We start from the raw sequence: 25,257 nt of genomic DNA, 5'->3' as shown, positions 1-25,257 counted from the left end.
GTTTTGACAATGTGTGTAGAGGCTTTGAAAAGATATTAGACAGGCTGATGAGTTGAATGAAAATATTTCAACGTATTATTTCCAGAGATTAGAGTTGTAAGTACAGGTGGTTTAATTTGGGTGATACAGACTAAATGTTGACACTTTTTGTCCTTTTGCCTTTTTAAAAACTTACAGTGTTTATTTGGGGCCATCCATAAAGCCTCTATCCTGTTAGTTCTTAAAAGCATATCAATGCCTAAGTTCTAATGCAAAGACAGTTCCATATGTTTGCAAATGCAAACATTCCTATTTTGATCATTCCGTTCTATATATATAATTACTAATTCACAATATCATCACATAGTTGCATATTCGTCATCATGATCATTTCTTAGAACATTTGCATCTATTCAGAAAAAGAAATAAAATGAAAACAGAAAAAAAATTTATACATACCATACCCCTTACCCCTCCCTTTCATTGATCACTAGCATTTCAAACTATATTTAACATTTGCTCCCCTTATTATTTATTTTTATTCCATATGTTCTACTCGTCTGTTGACAAGGTAGATAAAAGGAGCATCAGACACAAGGTTTTCACAATCACACAGTCACATTGTGAAAGCTATATCATTATACAATCATCATCAAAAAACACGGCTACTGGAAACACAGCTGTACATTTTCAGGCAGTTCCCTCCAGCCTCTCCATTACATCTTGAATAACAAGGTGATAATCTACTTAATGTGTGAGAATAACTTCCAGAATAACCTCTCAACTCTGTTTGGAATCTCTCAGCCATTGACACTTTGTCTTATTCCACTCTTCCCCCTTTTGGTCGAAAAGGTTTTCTCAATCCCTTGATGCTGAGTCTCAGCTCATTGTAGGATTTCTGTCCCATGTTGCCAGGAAGGTCTGCACCCCTGGGAGTCATGTCCCATGTAAACAGGGGGAGGGTGGTGAGATTGCTTGTTGTGTTGGCTGGAGAGAGAGGCCACATCTGAGCAACAAAAGAGGTTCTCTTGGGGGTGACTCATAGGCCTAATTTTAAGTAGGCTTGACCTATCCTTTGTGGGGTTAAGTTTCATATGAACAAACCCCCAGACTGGGGGCTCAGCCTATAGCTTTGATTGTCCACACTGCTTGTGAGAATATCAAGAATTCAACTTGGGGAGGTTGAATTTCTCCTCGTTCTCACCATTCCCTGAAGGGGACTTTGCAAATACTTTTCCACTCACTGATCAAATCACTCTGAAATTCATTTACAGTTCCATATTAAAAAAAAATGTTTCCTCAAAGATATTAGCTAGTGTACTTGACAGCACTATGGCGACTTTTTGAGTTAGTTTGAAGAACACCAAATTCTGATGGGAAGCATCTTCTTTCGTTTGAGCCAGCAGTCCTGCTGTTATGTGCTATTTGCTAACTGCCTCTGATTTCCATGGCAGATATTACATCTCTTTTTATGTGTTTTCTGAGGATTCTCTTCAATTACCATTGTCAACTAAAATTTATTTTTAATTTAAGCACATGTCCATCATGTGCTTGATGCATGTGTTGTTGGTTTTTAACTTGCAGTAACTGGCTGGATTTTCTTCTTTCTAGTATTGGGTATCCTGTGGTAACTTTGGGCTTTGGCTTCAAAAGTTATGTAAGCTACAAAATGCGATTAAGGAAGCAAAAGGAAGTGCAAAAAGAGAACGAATTTTACATGCAGCTTCTTCAACAAGCTCTCCCTCCAGAGCAACAGATGCTACAGAAGCAAGAAAAAGAGGCTGAGGAAGGTAGGTCTTTACCCTAAAGCTTTTGGATTGATAGGCTAATTATTTTGTCTGTCAGTAGAATTTTCCTTTTTGGAAGCATTGCTGAGACTTAGGAAGATTAGCCAGGATATTCCTGTTTTTCTGGCTGTCCTCTTTAGAGCTTTGCTTTGTTTGGTCATGAAATAGAGAATGGTGATATTTCTACCTACTGTGTCTAAAGACCATGCACTGTCAAATATGTTTATTTTATTTTATTATTTTAACTTATGTTTATATCTTATCTTATAGATAAAAATTTTTTTTTAATGTTCTCAATAGCAAGACAGCACTGTGAATTTGTAATTGAAACAAGCTAAAGTATAAGCAAGATAGCGATATGGACATGTAGAATTATTTGAGTTTTGTAAGTCAGAATTCTTTGTAATAGAGCAAAGAGGAATAGGTTCCATTCTAATGGTTCATATAGTACATCTTGGATTTTAAATTGAGCCTTTTCTAATGAAGCTTATCTTAAGGACATTTAATTGATAGAAATAGATGAATTGATAGCAAACCAGTTTTCTTTGGTTTGGGAGTTTGAAGTTTGGGGTCATGTTTTTACTTGATATGTGCCAAAATCTTATTTTCTGTTGTAGGCAAAAATATTTTCAAGTAGACTTTAACAAATTGGAATGTGTAGACCTGATACAGAATTTTTTTTTCTTTACAAATAGCCTAGGAAATGATAGTCTTAATACATCAGCACTGGAGTAAAAAAGGTGTCTTGTGTTTCTAATATCATAGCTCTTTTTTTTGTTTCCTTTAAACTCTTTTTTTTTTCCAGTGAATTTATTAGCAGTTTGTTTAATCCTGGCATCTTTTAAAATGTGACCTCTTAGGAGGATGTTCTGCCTGTATCTTATCACCAGTGATAGACAAGTTTGATTTGATGATACATGAAGTGTATCTTAGTTATGAAATCCTGATCTTATTTTCAAGGATAAAACTTCAATGGCCTGGTGTTTATAAATGATGGAAGTGATTTTCCAAATGTGCAGTTTCTCATGTATTTTGATTTGCCTTTTAAAGTTAGGATAATATACTGTGATTATTTCTTCTTAACGAGTTTGCAAATTAATGTCATGTGTTTCTAGGCATAGATAATTCAGTTTGTCAGATCAATCTGTTCTATGTTTTTTAAAAACTAAATATTCCGGTGTGGGCTTTTTGTTTGTTGGTTTGTTTTTGGTATTGCAGCAGTGAAGGGATTACCTGATATGGATTCCTCAATCCTTATACACCACAACGGAGGTATACCAGCCAACAAAAAACTCTCCTCAACTTTGCCTGAGATAGAATACAGAGAAAAAGGGAAAGAAAAGGACAAGGAAACCAAAAAACACAACCTTGGAATAAATAACAACAATATTCTACAACCTGTAGACTCTAAAATACAAGAAATTGAGTATATGGAAAACCATATCAATAGTAAAAGATTAAATAATGATCTTGTGGGAAGTACAGAAAATCTCTTGAAAGAGGACTCATGCACTGCTTCCTCAAAAAATTACAAAAATGCCAGTGGAGTTGTGAACTCCTCACCTCGAAGTCACAGTGCCACAAATGGGAGCATTCCTTCTTCATCTAGTAAAAATGAGAAGAAGCAGAAATGCACTAGCAAGAGCCCAAGTACCCACAAGGACTTAATGGAAAACTGTATTCCTAATAACCAGCTAAGCAAACCAGATGCACTGGTAAGGTAAGTGTTCAATGCTGTGTCCTTATCCACACTTTCCAATAAACTTAACAGATATCTTTAGGAACACTGCTCTGTAGGCCTATAGCAATTGTTTGTGATCAGATATTGTAACTATTAACCCTGTGGTATTTGATACTCGATAATTTATTTCGGATAGGTTTGTTGGCTACCCTGTGTTTTTGTCCTGTGGTGTTCACTCCAGTGAACTTCCTTTCCTCTCAGGTCTTCCCAGTCTTCAGAGTAAGAGATGACAGTGATTACTTTCCATATTTGACAAATTTACATGTAACTTGTTTCTCCTCATGGTATTGAGAGGCATTTCTTTAATCCTTGTCCTTTTCTGTTTGCATACCAAAGTTCTTTTGGCATAGGCCCCAAAGAAAGAGTTTTTCCCTCTTCTTGTAAATCTCCATTTGTCAAACAGGTACAAAAGAGAGGGGAAAGAAAAAAAAGTGAGGGGAAAGTTGTCCTTACTACCTTGTGTTTGTTTGTTTTTTCCATTTAGAATGTGAATTATTTTTTGATAACTCTGGAAAAGTTGTGTTTGAAAAGTGATCTCTTTCTAAAATTCTATACGCAAATACAATGTCAGATCATTATTAGAAATGGATTTTAATGTTTCTTTTCTCAAATTTAGTTAGAAGAATAACCGTGTTGCGTACCTTGATGGGCTCAGACTTAATTTTGCCATGTTACATATGACTTATGTTAGGCAAACACAAATATGTTCCTTTTACCTCAGATATATATATTCAGATGCTGAGAACTATTGCTGGAGGGCAGTTGTAACTCACCTCTTCCAGTAAGTTATCTTATATTCTTCTTGTGCCTTGTTTACAGGCAGACAGTTTATTCTAGGAGGGAGGCTTTCCAGCATTATGAATTGTGTGAACATGATTACTGATTGTTTTAATTTCCTGATTGACATCTAGATTAAGGAAAATGTATGTAGGTTCTACTTCTAAAGGCTCCACAGCTTTCATACTCCTCCCGAGCCACTTTTGGAAATTTGCCACACCAATGCCAGCCTGGAACCCGTATCTGTTTATTATGACATTCTGCCCATCGTGCCCTCCAGGGAACATACTTAGCAGAGTATGTTCCTTCCACATGCTCATGGAGGAACAACCAATTTGACCTTCTATTATAAGGGAGTATCCCTCAAATTCACCAAGACCTGCTGTAGATGAAACATCTGGTACAAGTTTTTTAACATCTTTTCTTCTATGCAGTTTTAATAGTAGCAGTCAAGCCCAGACAGTTTTCCTGTGTTGATTGCTGCAGAGGGAACAGTGAAGGCTCAGTCTTGTGACTGTTTAGTTTGGGCTCCATTTTTTATTTTGAGTGGAAAATTGACTACTGCTTGATTTGCTTTTAGTAGAAAAGTTCAAGGACTGAGATGGCCAACTGAAGTAAGCCAGGGGGTGATAATGTGAGTCCATTGTCCCCATGTCTTCTCCTGAGGGGGTTGCCTCTTCCTGTGGTCACTGATGTGTACTCTGCTTTGACCTATCCTAAGGCGAAAGTACAGGGATCCAGAATTTTTAGGCAACTACTTGCTGCCAACTAGATAAATAGAACATGTTATATTTAAATAGTTTTGTAAGCTTCCGTAGGATTATTTTCAATTTTTAATGTAATATTCTTAAAAATAGAAGGATGACCCAAGTTTCCAATAGCAGAGGAAAAATCGAAATAAATTATAGTCCATCCATTTGATGGATTCTTTTTTTTTAAAAAACCCTTATCCCCCATTATTTATTTATTTTTTGAATTTATTTTCATACTCGTCAAACAGTAGATAAAGGGAGGAGTATCAGCCACAAGGTTTTTACAATCACATGGTCACACTGTGAAAGCTATATATTTGGACATTCGTCTTCAAGAATCATTTTAACAATTTCAGATATTTCCTTCTAGCTATTCTAATACAGTAAAGACTAAAAAGGAATATTTATATAGTGCATATGAATAACCTCCAGAATGACCTTTCAACTCTATTTGAAATCTCTCAGCCACCAAAACTTTATTTTGTTTCATCTCTCTTCCCTGTTTTGGTCAAGAAGGCTTTCTCAAACCCATGATGCCAGGGCCAGCCTCATCCCTGGGAGTCATGCTCCACATTGCCAGGGAGATTTACATCCCTGCATGTCATAATACCATGTACGGGGGAGGGCAGTGAGTTTACCTCTTTTAGGGAGAGAGGCCACCTTTTAGCAACAGAAGAAGTTCTCTGGGGTAACTCTTATACATAATTATAAGTAGGCTTAGCTTCTCCTTTGCAGGTGTAAGTTTCATAAGGACAAGCCCCAAGATCGATGGCTTGGCCTATTAAATTGGTAGTCCCCTATGCTTGTGAGGATATCAGGAATTCCCCAGGTGGGGAGTTTTTAATATTTCTACCTTCTTCCTCAGTCTCTCAAGGGGACTTTGCAAATACTTTTTTATTTTTTGCCCAGGTTATCCTGGTATATATCTGGGCATCACTCTAAACCTGTGTAAACCAACAAGATCTCACTCCCTATTCAAGTTTTCATGTAATTATGGTGTTCAAATAAACTGATAATACAAGTTAAATTAGATAATGCGCTATAGAAAATATAAATTTTGTACCATATAAATGTCTCTTTCCTTCGTCTCACTCAGAAGTTGAAGTTTAAAACACAATCTAATCCTTTACCTTTTAGTTTTATTTACCTTAGTCTTAACCAAATTAGCTTCATTCATATCTCTAACTGAAATCTGATCTCTTTTTCAGCTTTTTAAACAGTTGCTTCATGGGGTAATGCTGACTTTCATAGCTGCAGAACTCTAGCTCTGAGTCTTGGGTGTCAAACAGAAAACCGAAGTTCCAAGGAATGACCAGGTTTTACACAAAGAGCTTAGCATCTCAATTTAGAAATAACCGCTACAACTCAGGAATAGGTAATGACTGCTGTAGAGTTTACAATCTAGGAAACTTTACAGTAAGCCTTCCTCTGATAATCTGTGTTCTCGAATTAAATTCTCTCAATTTGCACATTATAGTTAGTCCATATTAGTGGTATTTGTCTTTTCATTTATAATACTTGTCTTTTCATTTCTGGCTTATTTTATTCAATATACTATCCTCAAGGTTCATTCATCTAGTTGTATGCCTCACTGATGGACTCTTTTTTTTTTTTTTTAACTTTTTTAACAAAGCAAAGAAAGAAAAAAGCAATATTTTTCAAAGCACTCTTCAACAAGTTACAGGACAGATCCTAGAGTTTGTCATGGGCTACTGTTCCATCATCTCAGATTTTTCTTTCTAGCTGCTTCAGAACATTGAAGGCTAGAAGGAATATTTTCTTTTTAACATCACACTTAATGGGTTTTTTTCTTTTTTGTGAAAAATAGCATATACAAAAAAGCAATAAATTTCAAAGCACATAACAGCAATTAGTTGTTGAACAGATTTCAGAGTTTGTATGGGTTACAATTCCACAATTTTAGGTTTTCACTTCTAGCTACTCTAAGACACTGGAGACTGAAAAAAAAAATCAGTATAATGATTCAGCAATCATACTCGTTTGTTAAACCCTACATTCTTTGTATAACTCCACCATCATCTTTGATCTTTCTCCCACTCTTTAGAGGTATTTGGGCTATGCCCATTCTAACTTTTTCACATTGAAAGAGGCTGTTGATAATATGGGATAAGGGGATGGAACTAGTTGATGTTCTGGAGAGGTTTGCCTCTCTGCATTTTAGGATGTATCTAGTCCAGGGACCTATCTGAAAGTTGTAGGTTTCTGGAAAGTTACCCTAGGGCATGGAACCTTTGTAGAATCTTATATATTGCCCTAGGTGTTCTTCAGGGCTAGCTGGAATGGTTTTGGTTGGGGGGTAGGCAAATTATGATAGGTAACAATGTCTAACTGAAGCTTGCATAAGAGTGACCTCCAGAATAGCCTCTTGACTCTATTTGAACCCTCTCTGCCACTGATACTTTGTTATACTTCTTTTCTGCATTTTGGTCCGGATGGATTGCTTTGATCCCACAGTGCCAGGCTGTACTCATCCCTGGGAGTCATCTCCCACGCCGTCAGGGAGACTTTCACCCCTGGCTGTCACATCCCATGTAGAGGGGAGGGCAATGATTTCATTTGTTGGGCTTAGAGAGAGTGAGGCCACATCTGAGCAACAGAAGAGGTCCTCCAGAAGTAACTCTCAGGCATCCCTATAGGTATGCTAAACTTCGTTGCTACATGCATAGGCTTCACAAGAGTAAGCCTCAAGTTCAAGGGCTTGGCCTATTGATTTGGGTGTCCCTAATGTTTGAAACACTAACTGATGGACTGTTAATACAGATATTACAAACTCATATTTTTAAATCATATTAAACAATATGGGAAAGTGCTTATGACGTTTCATGAAGCGAAAAGCAAGTTTATTAAGACAATTTATTTCTAATATAATAGAACAAGTATTTGGAGGTAAAGGGACTAAAAGGTTAACAGTATTCTGTGATAGTACTGAGGCATTTATTTATTTATTTATGTCATGTATTTTCAAATTTTTCTACATTGAACAACAATGAAAGTTTAAAAAAGAAGCAAATTATCTGATCAAATTATCCCGTTTGGTTTTAGAGGTCTTATCTCACTTCTTGCTCTTCTTGGCTATCTCCCCTGTTTCCTCTTGTTTGACTTCAGGTAGGTTTTCATGAATGCTAATAGGACTGTAATTAATCCAAACCTGACATGTTTGAGTTGTTTTTTAGAGATTGGATTTGTTACCTTCAGATGGAAAGGGCTAGACTCAGTGGTCTCTAAGTCTTCTAATGCAAATATCTACAGGCTGACAGTTTGTAAATCTGCTCTTTGCTTCTACAGGCACACCTAGGATTGTACATGGCTCAGGCTGGCTGTAACTTCCACAGAGATATTTTAGGTATAAGATGGATTCACCTTTTTTATGTTTTTGAAAAACGAAATAAAACACAAAATGCATTGAAAACCAGTACTGCATTATTAGTAACAACTTTTATAACTGTATCTGTCTCAACACTGAGGTTGATGGCTACTGTTTTTGAGGGACCAGTTAATTGACTTAGGGGGTGGGAGGCATTTATTACTACTCCATCACTTTCCAGGAGAATTCTTGCTGATTGGTGTGGCTGTCAAAATAAGGCTTGATGGCCATTCCCTGTGAAGGGACAAGTAGCCCTTCAGATCTTTTCCAAGCTCTCCAAGCTCCATGGGGTATTCTGTAGGGTACTATATACCAGGGATTAGCAAATAGTCCATGGGCGAAATCCTGTCCACTGCTTTTTTTTTTTTTGGCATGGGCAGGCTCCAGGAATCCAATCTAGCTTTCCAGAATGGCAGGTGAGAATTCTGCCACTGAGTTACTGTTGCACTGCCCTGCTTGTTTTTATAAATAAAATTTTATTAGAACACAACCACTGACTAATTCATGTAATGTGTATTGTTGCTTTTGTACTATAGTGACAAGTTCTAGTTATGACAGAGACTGTATGTCTTACAAAACCAAAAATATTTGCTCTTTGGCCTATACAGAAAAAATATGCTGACCCCTGTTGTATAGTAGTTTCTTATTTTGAGTATCTTTCTCCCTTACCAGACTGTGAACTCCAGAGAACAGGAGCTGGATCTCTTAATTTTTATATGTGTCTGTAAAAGTTAAGTTCTTAGTGAATATTGAATAAATGAATGACTTGGAGTTCAGAAACTGGGTAAATAGACCATTGTGTGGGCTACTAGGAGATATAGGAGAATGTGGGGCAGAAGGTGGTGGTAAGATTCCTCAGGTAATGGAATATGGGGGAAAGTGGGCAATTTGGGAATAAGAGTTGCTTATCGGGTCCTTCCTAGGAAGTTTGAGCACATGCCAAAACCAGTCCTCAATCCACTTTGATTTGAGAAATACATATCTTACAAAATGACTCGGTTTCTGCCAGTTCTGAATTCTTTACCCAAGATATATTTAAAAACAGACATAATGTTGGCAGCCAAAAATGTTTTTAATTCTGACACAGGAAAAAGTCTAGACAAAAACAGAAAAAGTAATGAAGCAGATCAATTATTTTAACTAAGGCTGGGTTAGAAAGGAATAAAGTAAATTGGAGTAAGGTTTGTTTACATTTTTCTTTAGTGGTCAATTTAAAAGTATTTTAATTGTAAATCAATTATAGAAAATTTAGGCAAAAAAAAAAAAAAAAAAAGGAAAGTAGTCACTTAATCCCACCATCCTGACAAATCACTGTAAAAATTTCATTGTATTTTTTCTCCTGCTAATTTTTCATAATTGTGACCGTAGTGTTTGTATAGTTTATCCTGCTTTTTTCACTTAAATTATATCAAAACCATTTTCCCAAGTTAGTCTAACCCTCATTTTCAGTTAGTGTAGACTATTTCATGGCTGGTCTGTGCAGTCAGTCAGCAGTCACTCTAAGATTAGGCAGTTTGGGATGGGACACCTGAGTTGCTTTCCTGAAGTTTCAAGGCCTGCAAGCAGGGGAATCAACAGTTTCTTTTGCATTTGGCAAACAAAGTTCCCTCTCAAATACAGCTCTAGACTTTTTGGTGATTGTTACTTGTTTTAGTTTCCTGGTTAAGATGAGAATTTAAAACTTTGAGTTAACAAAATGAAAAGCACTGCTCATTCTGTAGAAATGTTGACACACAGGTCTTTTCTTGGTTTATTTCCATGCCATTTCCTTTCTTGTACCCAATACAAAAGTTTCAAAGTTGTTTCTTTTTTTAGTGCCTTTTCTTATGTATCAGCTCTTTAAGTTGGTGAATTGTGTCTGGTGCTAAGAGTCATAAAGCAAAAGTAGTTACAGTTTGCCTGGTAGAATAAATAGAGTAGAATGTAGAATGATTATTATTTGGGGGGTCTGGGAGAGATCTGAGAGACAACTCCACCAGTTTTATCAGCAGAATAAATGAACCCTAGAAGATGAAGTGGCTGGTCCAGGTCACCTTGCTGAAAAGCAGTGGCACGACTAGAACTGAGGTTTCTTGACGTCTACCCTTTCTCTGTTACCCTGCCACTTAAAAAAGTTTAACAACCTGCTTATTTTTCTGCTTCATAATTTTGATTCTGTTTTTTAAAATTTGTTTTCAGTGCAAATACAGTTAAAATTGTCTGAAGGATTGGCACCAGTGTGTGCTTTTATGCTCTCCTGGTCCAAAAGTATAGAAGAAATGCTTAAAATTTTCAGAATTTATTTTTTTCATTATTTTTGTATTAGAAAGATACCATTCTTAGTGTTTTTAAAAATTCTTGCTTTTATAAAAAAATTATTTAATTTTGTATTATCAAACCAAAACAACATACAAACACAAACGTTCTTAACATACAAACATTCAGTGTATGGTGTACAATCAGTGGCTCACAGTATCATCACATGGTAGTATATTCATCACCATGATCATTTTTTAGAACATTTGCATCACTCCAGAAAAAGAAATAAAAAGAAAAAAGAAAAAACTCACACATACCATACCCCTTACCCCTTCCTCTCATTGACCACTACTATTTCCATTTACTCAATAGATTTTAACCTTTGTTTCCCCTATTTTTTCTATATCCCTTACCACTCCCTTTTGTTGTTCACTAGTATTTCAATCTACTTAATTTATTTTGAAATTTGTTCCTCCTATTAAAAATTCTTGCTTTTGCCAAAACCACAAGAAAATACTTATCTCAGAGCAGAAGGGGGCCAATCATTTGTATCCTCAAAAGCCACAGGATGCCAACTTCAGAAAAATGTTGGTGCAAAGAGCCTAGTACCACCCAGTATAGGATTTACTCTTTATTTCTAGGGTACATTTAACCTGATAACAGCAAACCTAAGAGCCCTGAACTCATAGACTTTTTTTTTTTTAATTGTAAACCTTAACAAAAAGACGTACAAACATTCTTGACATAGAAACATTCTATGCATGGTGTACAGTTAGTGGCTCACAATATCATCACATAGTTGTGTATTCATCACCATGATCATTTTTAGAACATTTGCATCTCTCCGGCAAAAGAAATAAAAAAGAAAAAACTCATACATACCATACTCCTTACCCCTCTCTCTCTTTGACCATTAGTATTTCCATCTACTCAATTTATTTTACCTTTGTTTCCCATGTTATTGTGCATTATCCATATTTTTTGCTCATCTGTCCATATTGTAGATAAAAGCATCAGACACAACGATTTTCACACTCACACAGTCATACTGTAAAAACTATATCATTATACAGTCATCTTCAAGAAACATGGCTACTGGAACACAGCTCTCCAATTTCAGGTACTTTCCTTAAGGGACTATCTATATAATGCATAAGAATAACCTCCAGGAAGCCTTTTGACTTTGTTTGAAATCTCTCAGCACCTGACACTTTATTTTGTTTCAGTTCTCTCTTCCTCCTTTTGGTGGAGAAGGTTTTCTCAATCCTTTGATGCCAAGTCCCAGCTCATCCCAGGATTTCTGTCCCATGTTGCCAGGGAGTGAACCAGTAGGCTTATGATCAAGGATGTAAATAGTGGTTAACTAACCCTGCAGAGAAGTTACTGTGGTCTGTGTTTCCCTTGGAAGGCTTCTGAGATGGGGCAGTGCCATGATGGTAAGTTCCTAGAAATTTTGAAGCCATAGAAGGGAGAGACACTATTCTTAAGGAGAGAACGGAAATTTTGGAAGCTGTGATATATTGAAAATTCTTCTATTCCTCTCAAATGTTCATTACTCATAAGGTGATTTACTGCTACTAGTCTGTTTATTTGAAGTCTTGCTGGGATGGGTAGATCGGAGAAAACATTTCTTAGGCTTTTTTCCAGAAGTATCTAAGCAGTTAGTTGCCTTGCCTCAAGAGGAGAGGGAGTGGAAGGAGTAAGGATAAAGAAGCACTTTTTTTTTTTTTAACTCAGTTTACACTGAGTGTTTAATTTATACCTAGTAAATAACTTATTTGCTAGTTCTGGATCTTAGAGAAATATTTTTGGAGCTTGGAAATTGATAAGAATATAATTTGTAAGGAGGCTATGTAATTTTCTAGTCCATCAGGGAGTATGTTGATTAGCATTGTGTTTTAATAGTCTGTGATATTAGTATTTATGATTCATCCCTTTCTAGTTTAAGCTGGTCAGTGAGATGAGCAAAATGTCATTGCTCTTTGAACTTCCACTTTCAAGCTCTTATATACCTTAAATTTGTGTTTTATGATTTTAAGTTCTCTTGAAGCAGATGATGAAAATAGCAAAAACTATTTGTTTTGCTTACACTTTGCTGATCTCATATACATTGCCCAATGTGATAGGATTAGCAGTTCAGTCTTTCATACTTCTGAATTTAATCTTGTCTTCCACATACCCAACACTTAAATGAATAGGATTACTGTGTAATCTCTGACTTACATAAAGCTCCTTAGTGTGGTCTTGCTGTATGGGAAAAAAACAAAAGGCAACAGTTTACAGTACTTTTTATTTTTATTTCCCTACATTTGAGGATGTCTGCATATAATTAAAAATATATACCCATTGAAAAGAAAGGGCTGTATTTTTAGAAGCTGATTATAATAATCACTGGATTCAGTATGGTTGGTGTGACTAACTATGAAACAGAGCAAAGCAGAGAGTCAATTTTGTGATCTTAGAGAAAGAAACATTGCAAAGCAACCAGGGAAGTTTGGGGGCCAGTGTTATTTAATGGAGGAACAAAAAGACCCCAGGTCGTCTTATGACTGTCAGTCTTTCCTTTCCCTTGTGGGAAGCTTGCCCAGGTAGTAGCCTGGGTCAGAATTAGGAGTGGGTAGATCTGGCTCCTAGCTTTGTTATCTGACCTCAAGTTTTAACAGAAGCTGGAGAGGAAGATTTAGAGCATTGATCCAAAATTGTAGGCACAGAGCAGGGACAGATTACAAAACTAAGGCCTGACAATAGGAAAGAAGCAAGACAGCAGTCACTTCAGTAGGTAGAGCCTATGAGGATCCCCTGAGATAGGAACCCCAGGGTGGGAGGCATTTCATGGATCATTCTCATCCTCCTCTCTCCCCACTCTGTCAAGCCTTGAAGGGTCCTGAGTGGGGAGTCACAATAGTTTAAGTACAACATATAACAGAATACAATGGATTCTCTTGAAATGTAGAAGCCCATCTTAAAAGAAGGTAATAAGAACTCAAGATTTATTGTTAAATCTATTGTAAAGCAGATTATATAGTATGAACTCATTAAAACGTGGGTGGTTATATTTTGTCTGTACACGGAAAATATTTTGAAATGGTATATACCAAATGGTCAATTATAGTTGACTTTAGTGGATGTTTACTTTTTGCATTGTATGTTTCTGCATAGTTTGAATGGTTTCGACATACTTGTACCCATAATAGGATGTAAGCTCAACGAGGGCAGGGACTGTCTTTTCTTTTGTCCACCATAGTACAAAGTCCTCCATAAATACTTGTTGAATAAATGAATGTTACCTTTATGCAGGAAAAAAATACTGGGAATGGGCTGGGGTGGAGATGCGGCCCAGCAGTTTCGTGGCAGTATGAATCAAAGACCTTTGACATTAGAAAAATTTAATATTATATTAGACTCGGTCAAAGTCCATATGTCTAATGTCAAACTATTTATTGTTTTTGAGGGGGCTGTTACCAGTATTATTTCTAAAAACTAGTAAGGCATTTCATTGCAAGGCTCCTTTCCTTGGTGTTTCCCAGGAAATTTTAAATTCATTGTTGTCAGTACTTTTTTTCTGAGGCTGTGCAGGAAGGCCAAAAGTTTCTGAAAATCTCGAGGAACAAGGGGAGAAAATTCCTCTGAGGGACTGCTGTTGAAGAAACTATTTGCTCTGGCCTTGGTTCTGCTTCAGGGCCAAGGAAATCTAGCACAAGCCACATCTCAGCCAAGAAAATGGAAGAAATCAGTTTTATTTATCTTATTCATCTTTTCTGATGGGTTTTCCCCTGACCTCCAGCCTCAGATCATTCTCTTTGTCTTTTTGGTAGCTGGAGAGAGAGCTCAGATCTCACATTTCTGTTCCATCCTTTCAAACTCCACGGAAATCACCCAGGTTAGAAAATATGTTTGGTTGTTTATATATCATCTCTGATAATAGAGAATGGTACATTTGTTTCTTCTCTTTTGCATTTAAATGCATTTGCCTGTGTGTTAGAAATAGTTTGTAGAAGAAAATCTGACTTTGGGAGACAGCAATTTGGAGGCTTTTCCCTGACTGCTTTCCCTGTGTGTGTTAACTGCACGCCACTGTGCAAAGGAACCTCTGCCCTGTGTTCCTGCCACATGACGTACTTGACCCCCATGGGGAATGGCTAAAAACTAGATTTTTCTGTTTCTACATGGCATACATAATAATTTATTTTAAACATTTTTCTAGCTGAGGAAAAATTGTAGCAAAAATATATGGAATTTCAGAGTGAGAACTCATGAAAATTAATCTGAATTCTTATTAGATTAGGTTAAATATGTAATCTTGGATATAACTGCTACTAAAGTATTAGAAAATTATTAGTTGGAAAAAAAGTAGTAGAATCACATGTCTATTTAGTAAATTTAGAGTGTTATATCTCAGTGGAAACATGCTTTTGATTTGTTTAAGTAGCACTGTCTCTGAGCAAATGTATATTGTCAGTCACTAAAGATCTGATTTATTTTTATTTTCTTCTGTGTCCATAATATTTTAGATACATATAGGTTTTACTTGGTTAAGTGTTTATTTTAATTCTAATAAAATCACAGTTTTTAAAATTAGATTTAACAACAGTGATTAAACTCTACAATTTTCTGGAATATAAATGTAGTTGATACACAATGATTTTATACTTAAACAGGTCTATTTAGTGACTTTCAAACCACGTTACATTTTAGAAACCAGGAATAAATGAGTTTAAGCAAGTAGTTTACCTAATGTCTCTGTATCTATGTGGTCAAACGAGATAGTTATTACTATGTTGAATGAATAAATAAAGTATGAAATAACACATACTGTATTTGGGGTTCAACATTAGAAATGTTTTTATGTTGAGTTGTGAGAGTATTTTTTTTTAACAAAACAGGGATTTCTAGTTAGAATATTTGAAACTTTCCTCACTAGAATAGAGGAAGAAGCTACTATAAAATTTCAAAAGGCTTTGTGTTAAATTCTGAGTCAGTACCTCTGCTGGCATGTAATGGATTGAGATTTCTGACTAAGGGGATTAGGGGTGGATTCCCTGTAGGGGAGGTACCTCCAAGGAAAAGGAACCATGTTCTTTGAATGTTTCTCATGCAGTCATTTAGACACTGGCTCTTTGGATACTTTGCCAGCCAGCATGAATGTTATTTCAATCTTTATAAATCACTTGGGGACCTCTTAGACCTTTCCTTCTAGCTGGTTGGGACTTGAAGGTTACAACAAACTTTGGTTTCTTTTCTATGTAAAGAATGATGTCTGTTCTCTATCATAAGGTACATTTCACCCTTCTTTGTTGGAGTATTGCAACAGATTCAAAACAGAAACAAAAAATAATGAAACTGGGAAGGACCATTTTCTCCCCTATTCCTGCTCTAGAGCAAATGTTGCAAATACAGTCCCTTACAGGAGCTGTGCAGGGCACATAAATGAGTGAGTTTGTGAACCTTCTGGGGTCTTATGTTGTTGTTATTCATATTCAGTACTGCACCTGAGTGTGAGGGCTATGAGGCATCAGACAGTACATACTCTTCAAAGGGGACATCCTACACTTCCCTACAGTGGCTTATTGCTGTGGGGGATTATAGGCCCAACATTGCCAAATCTTCTGATATTTTGAAGAGATGCAAAAATAGAGAGCTTTATATGAAATCTCTCAATTTGAGAAAACATTTTTACATCATGTAGGGAAGGGTCAAGCGAAACATGTTTGTGGGTCACGTTGGCTCACCATTTTGCAACCTCTGCACCTGACCTTTCCTCTGATGCTTGCATTTCATTCCTTCCCCACCCCCTAACTCCATCAATCAAAACTTGACTCTCCTATAGGAAGGACTTTTCTGCGAGGAAATGTCTCATAAATCCCATGAACTAATTTGTGTTTATGGACCCTTTTTGCCTCCTTCTCTGCTTCAGTTCTTTGTGCTCCTGATAAAAATTCACGTGTTGACAGTACCTCCCCAGAGTCAAAAACTACCCACTCCCATTACTGTTGAATCCTTACTCCTAATTGTGAGGCTTTCAGACCACTCAGGAACGGAGGGCACAGCCTTGTCATAAGAAGTGGAGTTTGGGGTCTTTTGGTATTCTCCAAACATTACAGCGCAGAGAGCTGTTAAGACCTTCTGTGCCTAGAACTGGTGAGTTCTGTCATGCTGAGATGTTTTTCTACTGTGTTTGTGGAGCATAAAACACACCAAAATTTAGGACATAGAGTTAATCACAGATCTCACAGACCAACAGATTAAGAATCTTGATTTCCTCGTACCATCCCTTGTAACTGTTGATGTCAAGCCTGATGTTGAAAACAGCCTGAGGCCTGTGTTAAAGCTGAGTGATAATTCCAAAGGAAGTCAAACCAGAACAGTAAACTTGTAGCTCTAGAATTTAGATTTAGAAAAAAACTATTGTTTTGATAGGAACTGATGAATGGGAAGCAGTTGATGTAGATTTAGGAACTGAGGCATTCTCTACTTCAGAAAATTAAAGTTCTCATTTTTGGAGTGACCTACAGAGTCTATGAAGTAGAAAGCCTTAGCTTTTCCCTAGAGCTTTCAGATTGTTCAGAACCTAGCCAGTGACATGGGCAGATTTAAGAGTAATAGTAGACACTAAGCAACCAAGGAAAACAGAGTAACAGCCTCCTCTTTTAAAATAACTTTTCTCCCAATTATAAAATAGCATTTAGAAATAGTAAAAATATATATATATATTCATTATGTCCAGTTTTGAAGAGAAAGAAGATAACCAGTATTTCATTATATAGTCTCTCAGTCTTGTTTTTCTTGAATGTATTTATTATTTACAAAACTGTGCTCATATTATGTATACTGTTTTGAAACTTGTCTTTTGTCACATGTAATTCAAGATATATCATGAACTTTTTCCCGTTCATTGACTATTCATCCTCAGTGATTTTTTATTGGTTGCATGGCAGTCAGACACATGAATATACTGTAATTTGTTTTATCTTATTTGCATGTTTCTGATTTTTTTTCTTATTATAACTAATTCTGCAACAGATGCTCTTATATGTAAATCTTTGTGTGTCTCTCACTGTTCCTCAGAATAAATATCTGGAAGTAGGATTGCTGCATCAATAGATATGACTGTTTTAAAGACTTTTGATACAGACTGTCAGATCTGACCACATTCCTTTAAGGACTTTATTACTAGTTCTTGGCATTTGTAGCTTTACTCCTGAAGAGCTTCAAGAAGTCAATTCTATTTTCTTAAATGATGTATGTGGAAAGCTCTGTAATTCCTTTTCTACCTTTCTCTGCGTTATTAAATGAAAAATAATGCGTTTGCTTTTTGGCAGATTATGCAGCAGAGACGAAAAGTACTTTGTAAAATGGTTTCATCTAGTATTCAGGTCACCAGGCTACTTGCTTTTGGACGCCTGTAAGCAGCCTGTAAGCAACCGCAGTAGCCACCATGAGATCTGATGCAACTTCATGCCAGAATTTCCAAAGCTAAGGTTTAGAGACTATACTAGAGCAGCTTCAAGTCACTGTAGGCCTTACTTAAGATGATATATATCCATCATATACTTGGAATACATTTTTATGTGAATGAGCCATGCTGCCTGTCCTGTTAGTATGAATGACCCGAGAAGGTGTAGGGGAGGGAGTTGGTATGGAGGTAATCAGGATTTCTGCTGGAGACAGAGCTCTGATTTATGAACTCAGCTTTCTGCACAAACCAGCTGTGTGGTCCCTAAACAAGTCTTGTCTTGTATGATTAATGTATACCAGGGGATCTCCTAATGGAATTAGGTACTTACCAAGATGAAACAGTTGTTCTTCCCCCATTCTTTCAAGTGCACCAGCCTTCTTGATAGACAGATGCTCATTTACCCCTGTCTTCTTCACTGTTTAATACCCGTTCAGGCTATCTCCTACAGCCACTGTTTATTAAAATCCAATGGCATGTTGTACATAGATTGTTTCCAGAGCCTCACCTGCTATAACTCTGACTCGGTTCTATTATTCTAAGCACCGAGAATGGGCAGAGTGAGGATTAGAGACATGCCTTTAAGAATTGGAAGAAACCTTAGAAATATATCCCCAACTTGTCATCGGTTAGTACAGTCAGTCTCCTTGGCTTCAGAGAGCCTACAGTCTTGTTAGAAATAAGATACAAAGGAAAAAGATTAAAAACCAGAACAAAGCAGTGGTTGGTGTCAAACGAGAAGAACCAACATTGTTTGGTTTTGTTGTTTTAATTCGTCCTTGAAGAACAAGTAAGATTGAAAATTGAACGCCATACTTACCACAGATATGGTTTAATGAAAGGCAGTTGATGTCAAGAAACAAGGAGTGGGTTGTTTTGGCTGGTATGAGGTTTGCTAGAAAATCCTTCTGTAAATTCCTTGGCTGTATAAACTTTCTTTACCAAGCAAGCAGGATTGCAAATTCTGTGTTACAGAACCTGGATCATCTCTGAGACTAGCTCTTCAGAATCAGCAAAGCAGTGGCTCTTTATCTTTAGTCAGCAGCTTATAGGCGTACACATTTCACTTGTTTTCTGGAGTGGGTATGTGGTGTGACTTGTGGAAGTATTAGAGAACCCAGTCATCTTTGGGTAGAGTCCTGTCTTTGATAAGGTCTGTCTCCATTTTGCAGGACTTGCTTCCTGAGCAAGTTATCTGCCTCAATCAATGCCTTAAACTTCCTTTGTACTCTCAGTCAGACTTTATTAAACCACCAAGTTGTTGGCAGTACCTACCTACTGGAGACTTTTAACTTCAGTGAAGTCATAGTGCTCTGGGCTGTAATTCAAGTCATTCACAAAAGATATAGATTACTAATATTTCTTTACCTTTTTCACAAAGGTAAAAGCAATACCCATTTCAGCTAAAAGCTGCCGGTTGAATACAGTACTTTGTGTCCAAGATATTTTTTTCCACTTAGTTTGAGCTTCATTCTTTTGGTTAGCTAGATTACCCCTTATTAATGGATAAATGTTTTCCTCTTAAAAGTGAATAACTATCGGGCCACGGTGGCTCAGCAGGTAAGAATGCTTGCCTGCCAAGCCCGAGAACCTGCGTTCGATTCCCGGTGCCTGCCCATGTTAAAAAAAAAAAAAAAAAAAAAAAAGAATAACTATCAATCATTTACGTCCTAATTTACTTTAGTTATGATTAGGAAAAATGTGATATATAGATTTGGAATGAGTGAAAAGGCTCCTCAATTTGACAATTTTATTTTGAAGTCAGCCCAGGCCATCTCACTTGGAGACCTGAGGAAGAATTGCTGTTAGCTAGGTCCCAACTCTTTTTTTTTTAAGAGAAAACAAACAAAAAACACCTTTTTTTTTGTTAGAGTAATGTGGGGTTTACAGAAAAATCATGTTGAAAGTAGAGTTCCCATATGCCACCCCACCACAGTTTTCGCTATGATTAGTATTTTGCAATACATTGGTACCATTGTTATAATTGATAAACCAATATTATTGCGATTATATTATTAACTATAGTCCATTGTGTTTTAAAGTTGTATGGGTTTTTAAATTTTATTCTTTATTGTGGTTCAGGCTGACATTCAAACCAGCTCTTTACTCTTATGATAGCAAAGCGTTAATTTTTATTTTTAAAATAAAAATAAAATTTAATTAGATCTCCAATAGTAGAGGAATTACTTTAGCATAATCTAGAACAGGAGATAATTTTTTTTCCTTTCATTTAAAAATATATATTTTTATTGAGAAGTCTTACACATACCATCCATACATGGTATATAATTAGTGGCTCACAATATCATCACATAGTTGTGTATTCATTACCATGATCACTTTTAGAACATTTGCATCACTCCAGAAAAAGAAATAAAAAGAAAAAGCTCATATGTCCCATACCTCTTACCGTTTCCTTTTATTGACCACTGATATTTCAGTTTACCCACTTTCTTTTACCCCTTATCTCCACTATTATTTATTTATTATCCACATTTTTAAACTCATTTGTCCATACCCTGGATAAAAGGAACATCAGACACAAGGTTTTCATAATCACACAGTCACATTGTGAAAGCTATATTGTTATACAGTCCTCTTCAAGAATCTAGGCTACTGAAACACATTTCAGCAGTTTCAGGTACTTCCCTCCAGTCACTCCAATACACCGTAACTAAAAAGGGGTATCTATGTAATGCATACGAATAACCTCCAGGATAACCTCTCGACTCTGTTCGAAATCTCTCAGCCACTGAAACTTTGTCTCATTTCTCTCTTCCCCTTTTGGGTCAAGAAGACTCCCTCAATCCCATGATACAGGGTCCTGGCGAATCCCAGGAGTTCTGTCCCATGTTGCTAGGGAGATTTACACCCTTGGGAGTAATGTCCCACATAGTGGGGGAGGGTGGTGGATTCACTTGCCGAGTTGGCTTAGAGAGAGACACCACATCTGAGCAACAAAAGAGGTTCTCTGTTCAGGCATAATTTTAAGTAGGCTTAGCCTATCCTTTGCAGGAATAAGTTTCATAGGGGCAAACCCCAAGATCAAGGGCTCAGCTTATTGATTTGGTTGTTCCATTGCTTGTGAGAATATCAGAAATTCTCCAAATGGGGAAGTTAAATATTTCCTCCTTTCTCCCCAGTCCCCCAAGGGGACTTGACAAATGCTTTTTTATTCACTGTCCACATTACTCTGGGATATATTGGGGCATCACAATAACCTGGACAAACCAACAAGATCTCACGCCCTTTTCAAGATTCTGTGTGCAGGGCCACGGTGGCTCAGCAGGTAAGAGTGCTTACCTGCCATGCCTGAGGACCAGGGTTCAATTCCGGGTGCCTGCCCATATTAAAAAAAAAAAAAAAAAAAGATTCTATGTGCATATTGTGTTTAACTGAACTGGAGGTCCCACTTCTTGAGTATGATTTAGGTAATATGCTGGAATACAAAGGTAGATTTACAAGTGTTTATTAGAACTTGAGTGCTATCTTAAAATTATCAGTGAAGTAGCTAGGAAAATGGCCTAGACCTAATATCTAATGTTTTGAAGTCATCAGAATATGAGCTTTTACAGTGGGACAAAAATGGCCATATTTATTTTACACATAGACTGCACCTTTATCAAGAGCTCTGTGTCCAAAGTGGTTACACCATTGGACAAGCCTTTGTAAGGGTGAAAACTGGTTTTCCAGGAGTTGGGGAAGCAGGAAGTACATTTCTTTCTTGGCTAAGCATCACCGAAGTTTGGTTAAGCTCTGATAAAATGGACTTGTAGATGAATTTTTGTCTGTCTTTCGACCACTATTTCCTGAAATTAGTTTCAAGACTTTTAAACTATTACTTCCACGTCATTTCCTTCCTGACCACTTGCTTATAATTTAGGTTGCAGGTATTGACATTTTAATAAAATCCCATGAATACGTTTGAGGATTTTGCATTAACCTCTTAACACCGTTTAATCAGAACTTCTTGGTACTTCACACCAGTAAATTATATATCTGCATTTTACCTAGGAAGTTTTGACCTTCAGTACCAAAGGGCCAAGTACTATTAAGACAAGTAGTAGTTATCAGTTTAATAAATGCCCATAGCACATGACTGGCTTCATTCAATTCAATTTACTAATTCACATAATTCATTGAAATCTCATTTCATACGTTTTTCTATTGAATAAATGCAAAATTCGAGATACATTTTTTTGAGATATGTTTTAGGAAATAACAATCATGTAGTACAGTTGATCCAGTGGAGTATTGTGCAGCAATTAAGTTGTTTATGAAGAATTTCTAATGGCATGGGAAAGTGTTTATGATATGTAAACTGGTGGTACTCACTGATATTTAATATGTTTACATGTGTGAAGAAAGAGTTTGAAAAAACATAAGAAAAGTCTATCAAATGCGAATAGTGGTTCTGTGTAAATGAGAGGATTATCAGTTTTTAAAATTTTTATTCTTTATGCTTTTCAGTTGCTGTATTCAGTTTTTTTATACTGACTGGGCACTACTTTTGCAATTAAAAAAAAATCCTGTAAGGGGTTGAAAATCATTTTACTGCTTACCTCAATAGAGATTTAAAATATAGCAAATGAAAAACAAACAAATATATATAGTAAACGTTTAAGGGTAAATTAATGTTTTCTGTACAGAGACAATTTAAAAATTGCCTGTCATAAATTTTGAAAATTACTGAGCATTTTCCATTCAGCACTTAAAGTCATTTTCCATGAAATTATATAGTGTCCTATAGACCAGTGTTCCTTAAACTGGTGTTAACTCACAGGTTTGCTGCAGCTGTTAGGAAAATAATAATTCAGAGTTTTACAAAGTTAATGGTAGAAGTCTTGGGAAATCCTGAAGCAGTTTAGTTCTGTGTCTTGTGAGATTAAGTTATTTTTTAAATGAACTTTTTAACTGATATAACAATACACAAAAGTACATAAATCTTAAGTGTATAACCAAAAATTTTCACAAAGTAAACCTATGCTATAGCTACTTCATTTCATTTTTGTTTTATTTGTTTTTGATAAAATTTTCATGGAAGCTCTACATAACACAGCATATTGTTGTTAGTGTTCATTGGTCTCCAGAAGTTAAAACTGGTCTAGATATTAACTCTTTAGATTTTGAGAGTTTTCAGGGAACTCTAAAATTTCATTCAGAACAAATATTGTGATTCTTAGTTTATAAGAAAATTGGCTTTTGCAGATTAAAAAATGCAAAATAATAACATAACTGCAAAATTATTGATAGTCTCTGCACATTTTTCTTTTATTCCCAGCTGTGGCACATGCTTAGCCCCAGTAGACTTGTGGAACTTGATTCTGAGCCTCTGCATACATACAGCTTAGTTTGCTAATCTGAGGGAACAAATCAGCAACCACCTGCAAGTGTGTCTGGTCTAGATATCCTAAACCTGGCTGGGAGAAACTTTAGCAGTCATCAGTCTTTAATTGGGAAACTGAGGCCTATACGCTTATGTTCCTTGCCCAGGATCACAGAATTGGCACCTGAGCTGAATCTAAAACCCTGATCCTAATCTCTATCACTAAACCATACTGAGTCCCTATCCTCATCTAGAAACTCACCCTTTCTTGTAAAAATACTATCCCTAGGCAAGAAAAATAAATTACCTAACACATTTTCCAGCCAGACTTCTTAATGGGAATAACCTGACAGTATTGATCTGTTTTGGAATATATCCCTTGGGTTACTCTGGGTGAATGAGAGACCCTGTGGCCATGGTATAAATGCCAGTCTGTAATTGTTCAGAACAGTTCTGAGAGCGTATTTGAACTAGAATAGCCCTGGCAGTAGGGAAAGTGTGGCATGATGTTGATTTGTGACCCTTCCCTGGGGAGTCAGCTACATCAGGAGGCACAGCAATGCCTCTGAACATATAGTGTTCCTAGGTGCTGGGCAGAGGACTGACTGCTACATTTGGGAGATGAACGTTGATGTTTTATGATTTAAAAGTTGATTAAAGGTAAATAAGTAAATATAGCTGCTGTTTATTTTTCTAAGGGAGGTCAGAGACATATATTAAGTGTTAGATACCTGGAGATTTAGTACATAACAAAACGTGTTTAAGAACTTAGTCTATGGCGCTAACAATTCCAAAGAGAGATCACCATTCTCTAGAAATTGTGGTTCTCCAGGGTTAGTGAATGCACAAGAGTCTCATCAAAGCAAACTCACTGACTTTTACCTACCTACAAATTTGTATCCTGATGGAAAAGGTGTCTTTGAAGCTTCACATGGCAGTCATCCTTGGCCTGACCTTCAATGTCACTCTACAGTTATTGGCCAAACCTATCCTACCCTTTCTCCCTCTGCTGAAAGTATAAGGAAGTACAGACCTTCTTTGGAGGCCAGGCTGATCACTCTGCTGTCAAATATTGATGGCTATTTCTAGCCTGCGAGCATGTTTTTCCCTGTTTTAGAATGACCCCTCCTCCCCTTCCACTTCTCTAAATCCTGCCTACCTTTCAGGACTCAGTTCCCATCTTTTCTGCAACCTTTTCGCTTCTAATTAGACCGTGTTCCCTCCTCAGAACTCATGTGTGCTTCCACCTGTACCATGGTGTGTGGGGTGTAGCTACAGTTTAACCTGTTGGTGGGGAGAATGAACCCTAGAGCTAGACTGCTTGTGTGAACTTGAGCTGAACTTTTCCAGGCCTAGATTTCCTCATCTATAGAAATAGTAGTAATAATTGCATTTAGTCCATAGTTGTGCAGATTAAATTAGTTAATACGGTTAAAGCCTTTAGAAAAGTGCCTAACACATCAGTTCTCATTAAATAATTGCCATTATTATTATTCCTTCTTGTCTTCCTTGTATTATTATGTAATCATTTTAATATTTATTTCATGGCCTCTAGAGAAATTGTAAAGTCCTCTCACGAAGAAAAGGAATTGACTTTATATTTTTTTATTGACCTTTCCAGTACCACAAGTGCTTATAATAGGTTTACAGTACATATTGCTTAAAATGAAATATCTTATACACAGGAGAAAATAGATGGAATAGGAATAAGGAATTGAAAAGAAAGACAGGTTTCAGTTCACAGGTGGCATTTTCTTATCATTAATAAACCATATAATTTGTTCCTTTTTGTTGTTGTTGAATCCAGTAAACTATTTTG

At 36.5% G+C, this 25,257-nt stretch overlaps 1 protein-coding gene across 1 annotated transcript in view; it reads left to right on the top strand.

Moving 5' to 3' along the window:
* The window catches only part of MACO1 (macoilin 1), a 68,192-nt gene that overhangs the window by 19,893 nt on the left and 23,042 nt on the right, over nucleotides 1–25,257 (top strand). The window contains exons 5-6 of the mRNA XM_077150779.1: nucleotides 1,591–1,769; nucleotides 2,985–3,486. Coding sequence (XP_077006894.1) covers nucleotides 1,591–1,769; nucleotides 2,985–3,486 — 681 coding nt within the window. The remainder of the gene's footprint in view (nucleotides 1–1,590; nucleotides 1,770–2,984; nucleotides 3,487–25,257) is intronic.

The sequence above is a fragment of the Tamandua tetradactyla genome, chromosome 2 (assembly GCF_023851605.1).
Source record: "Tamandua tetradactyla isolate mTamTet1 chromosome 2, mTamTet1.pri, whole genome shotgun sequence".
NCBI classification, from domain to species: domain Eukaryota; kingdom Metazoa; phylum Chordata; class Mammalia; order Pilosa; family Myrmecophagidae; genus Tamandua; species Tamandua tetradactyla.
The sequence above is the reverse complement of the archived record's forward strand: the minus strand, read 5'-3'. Positions and strand labels throughout refer to the sequence as shown.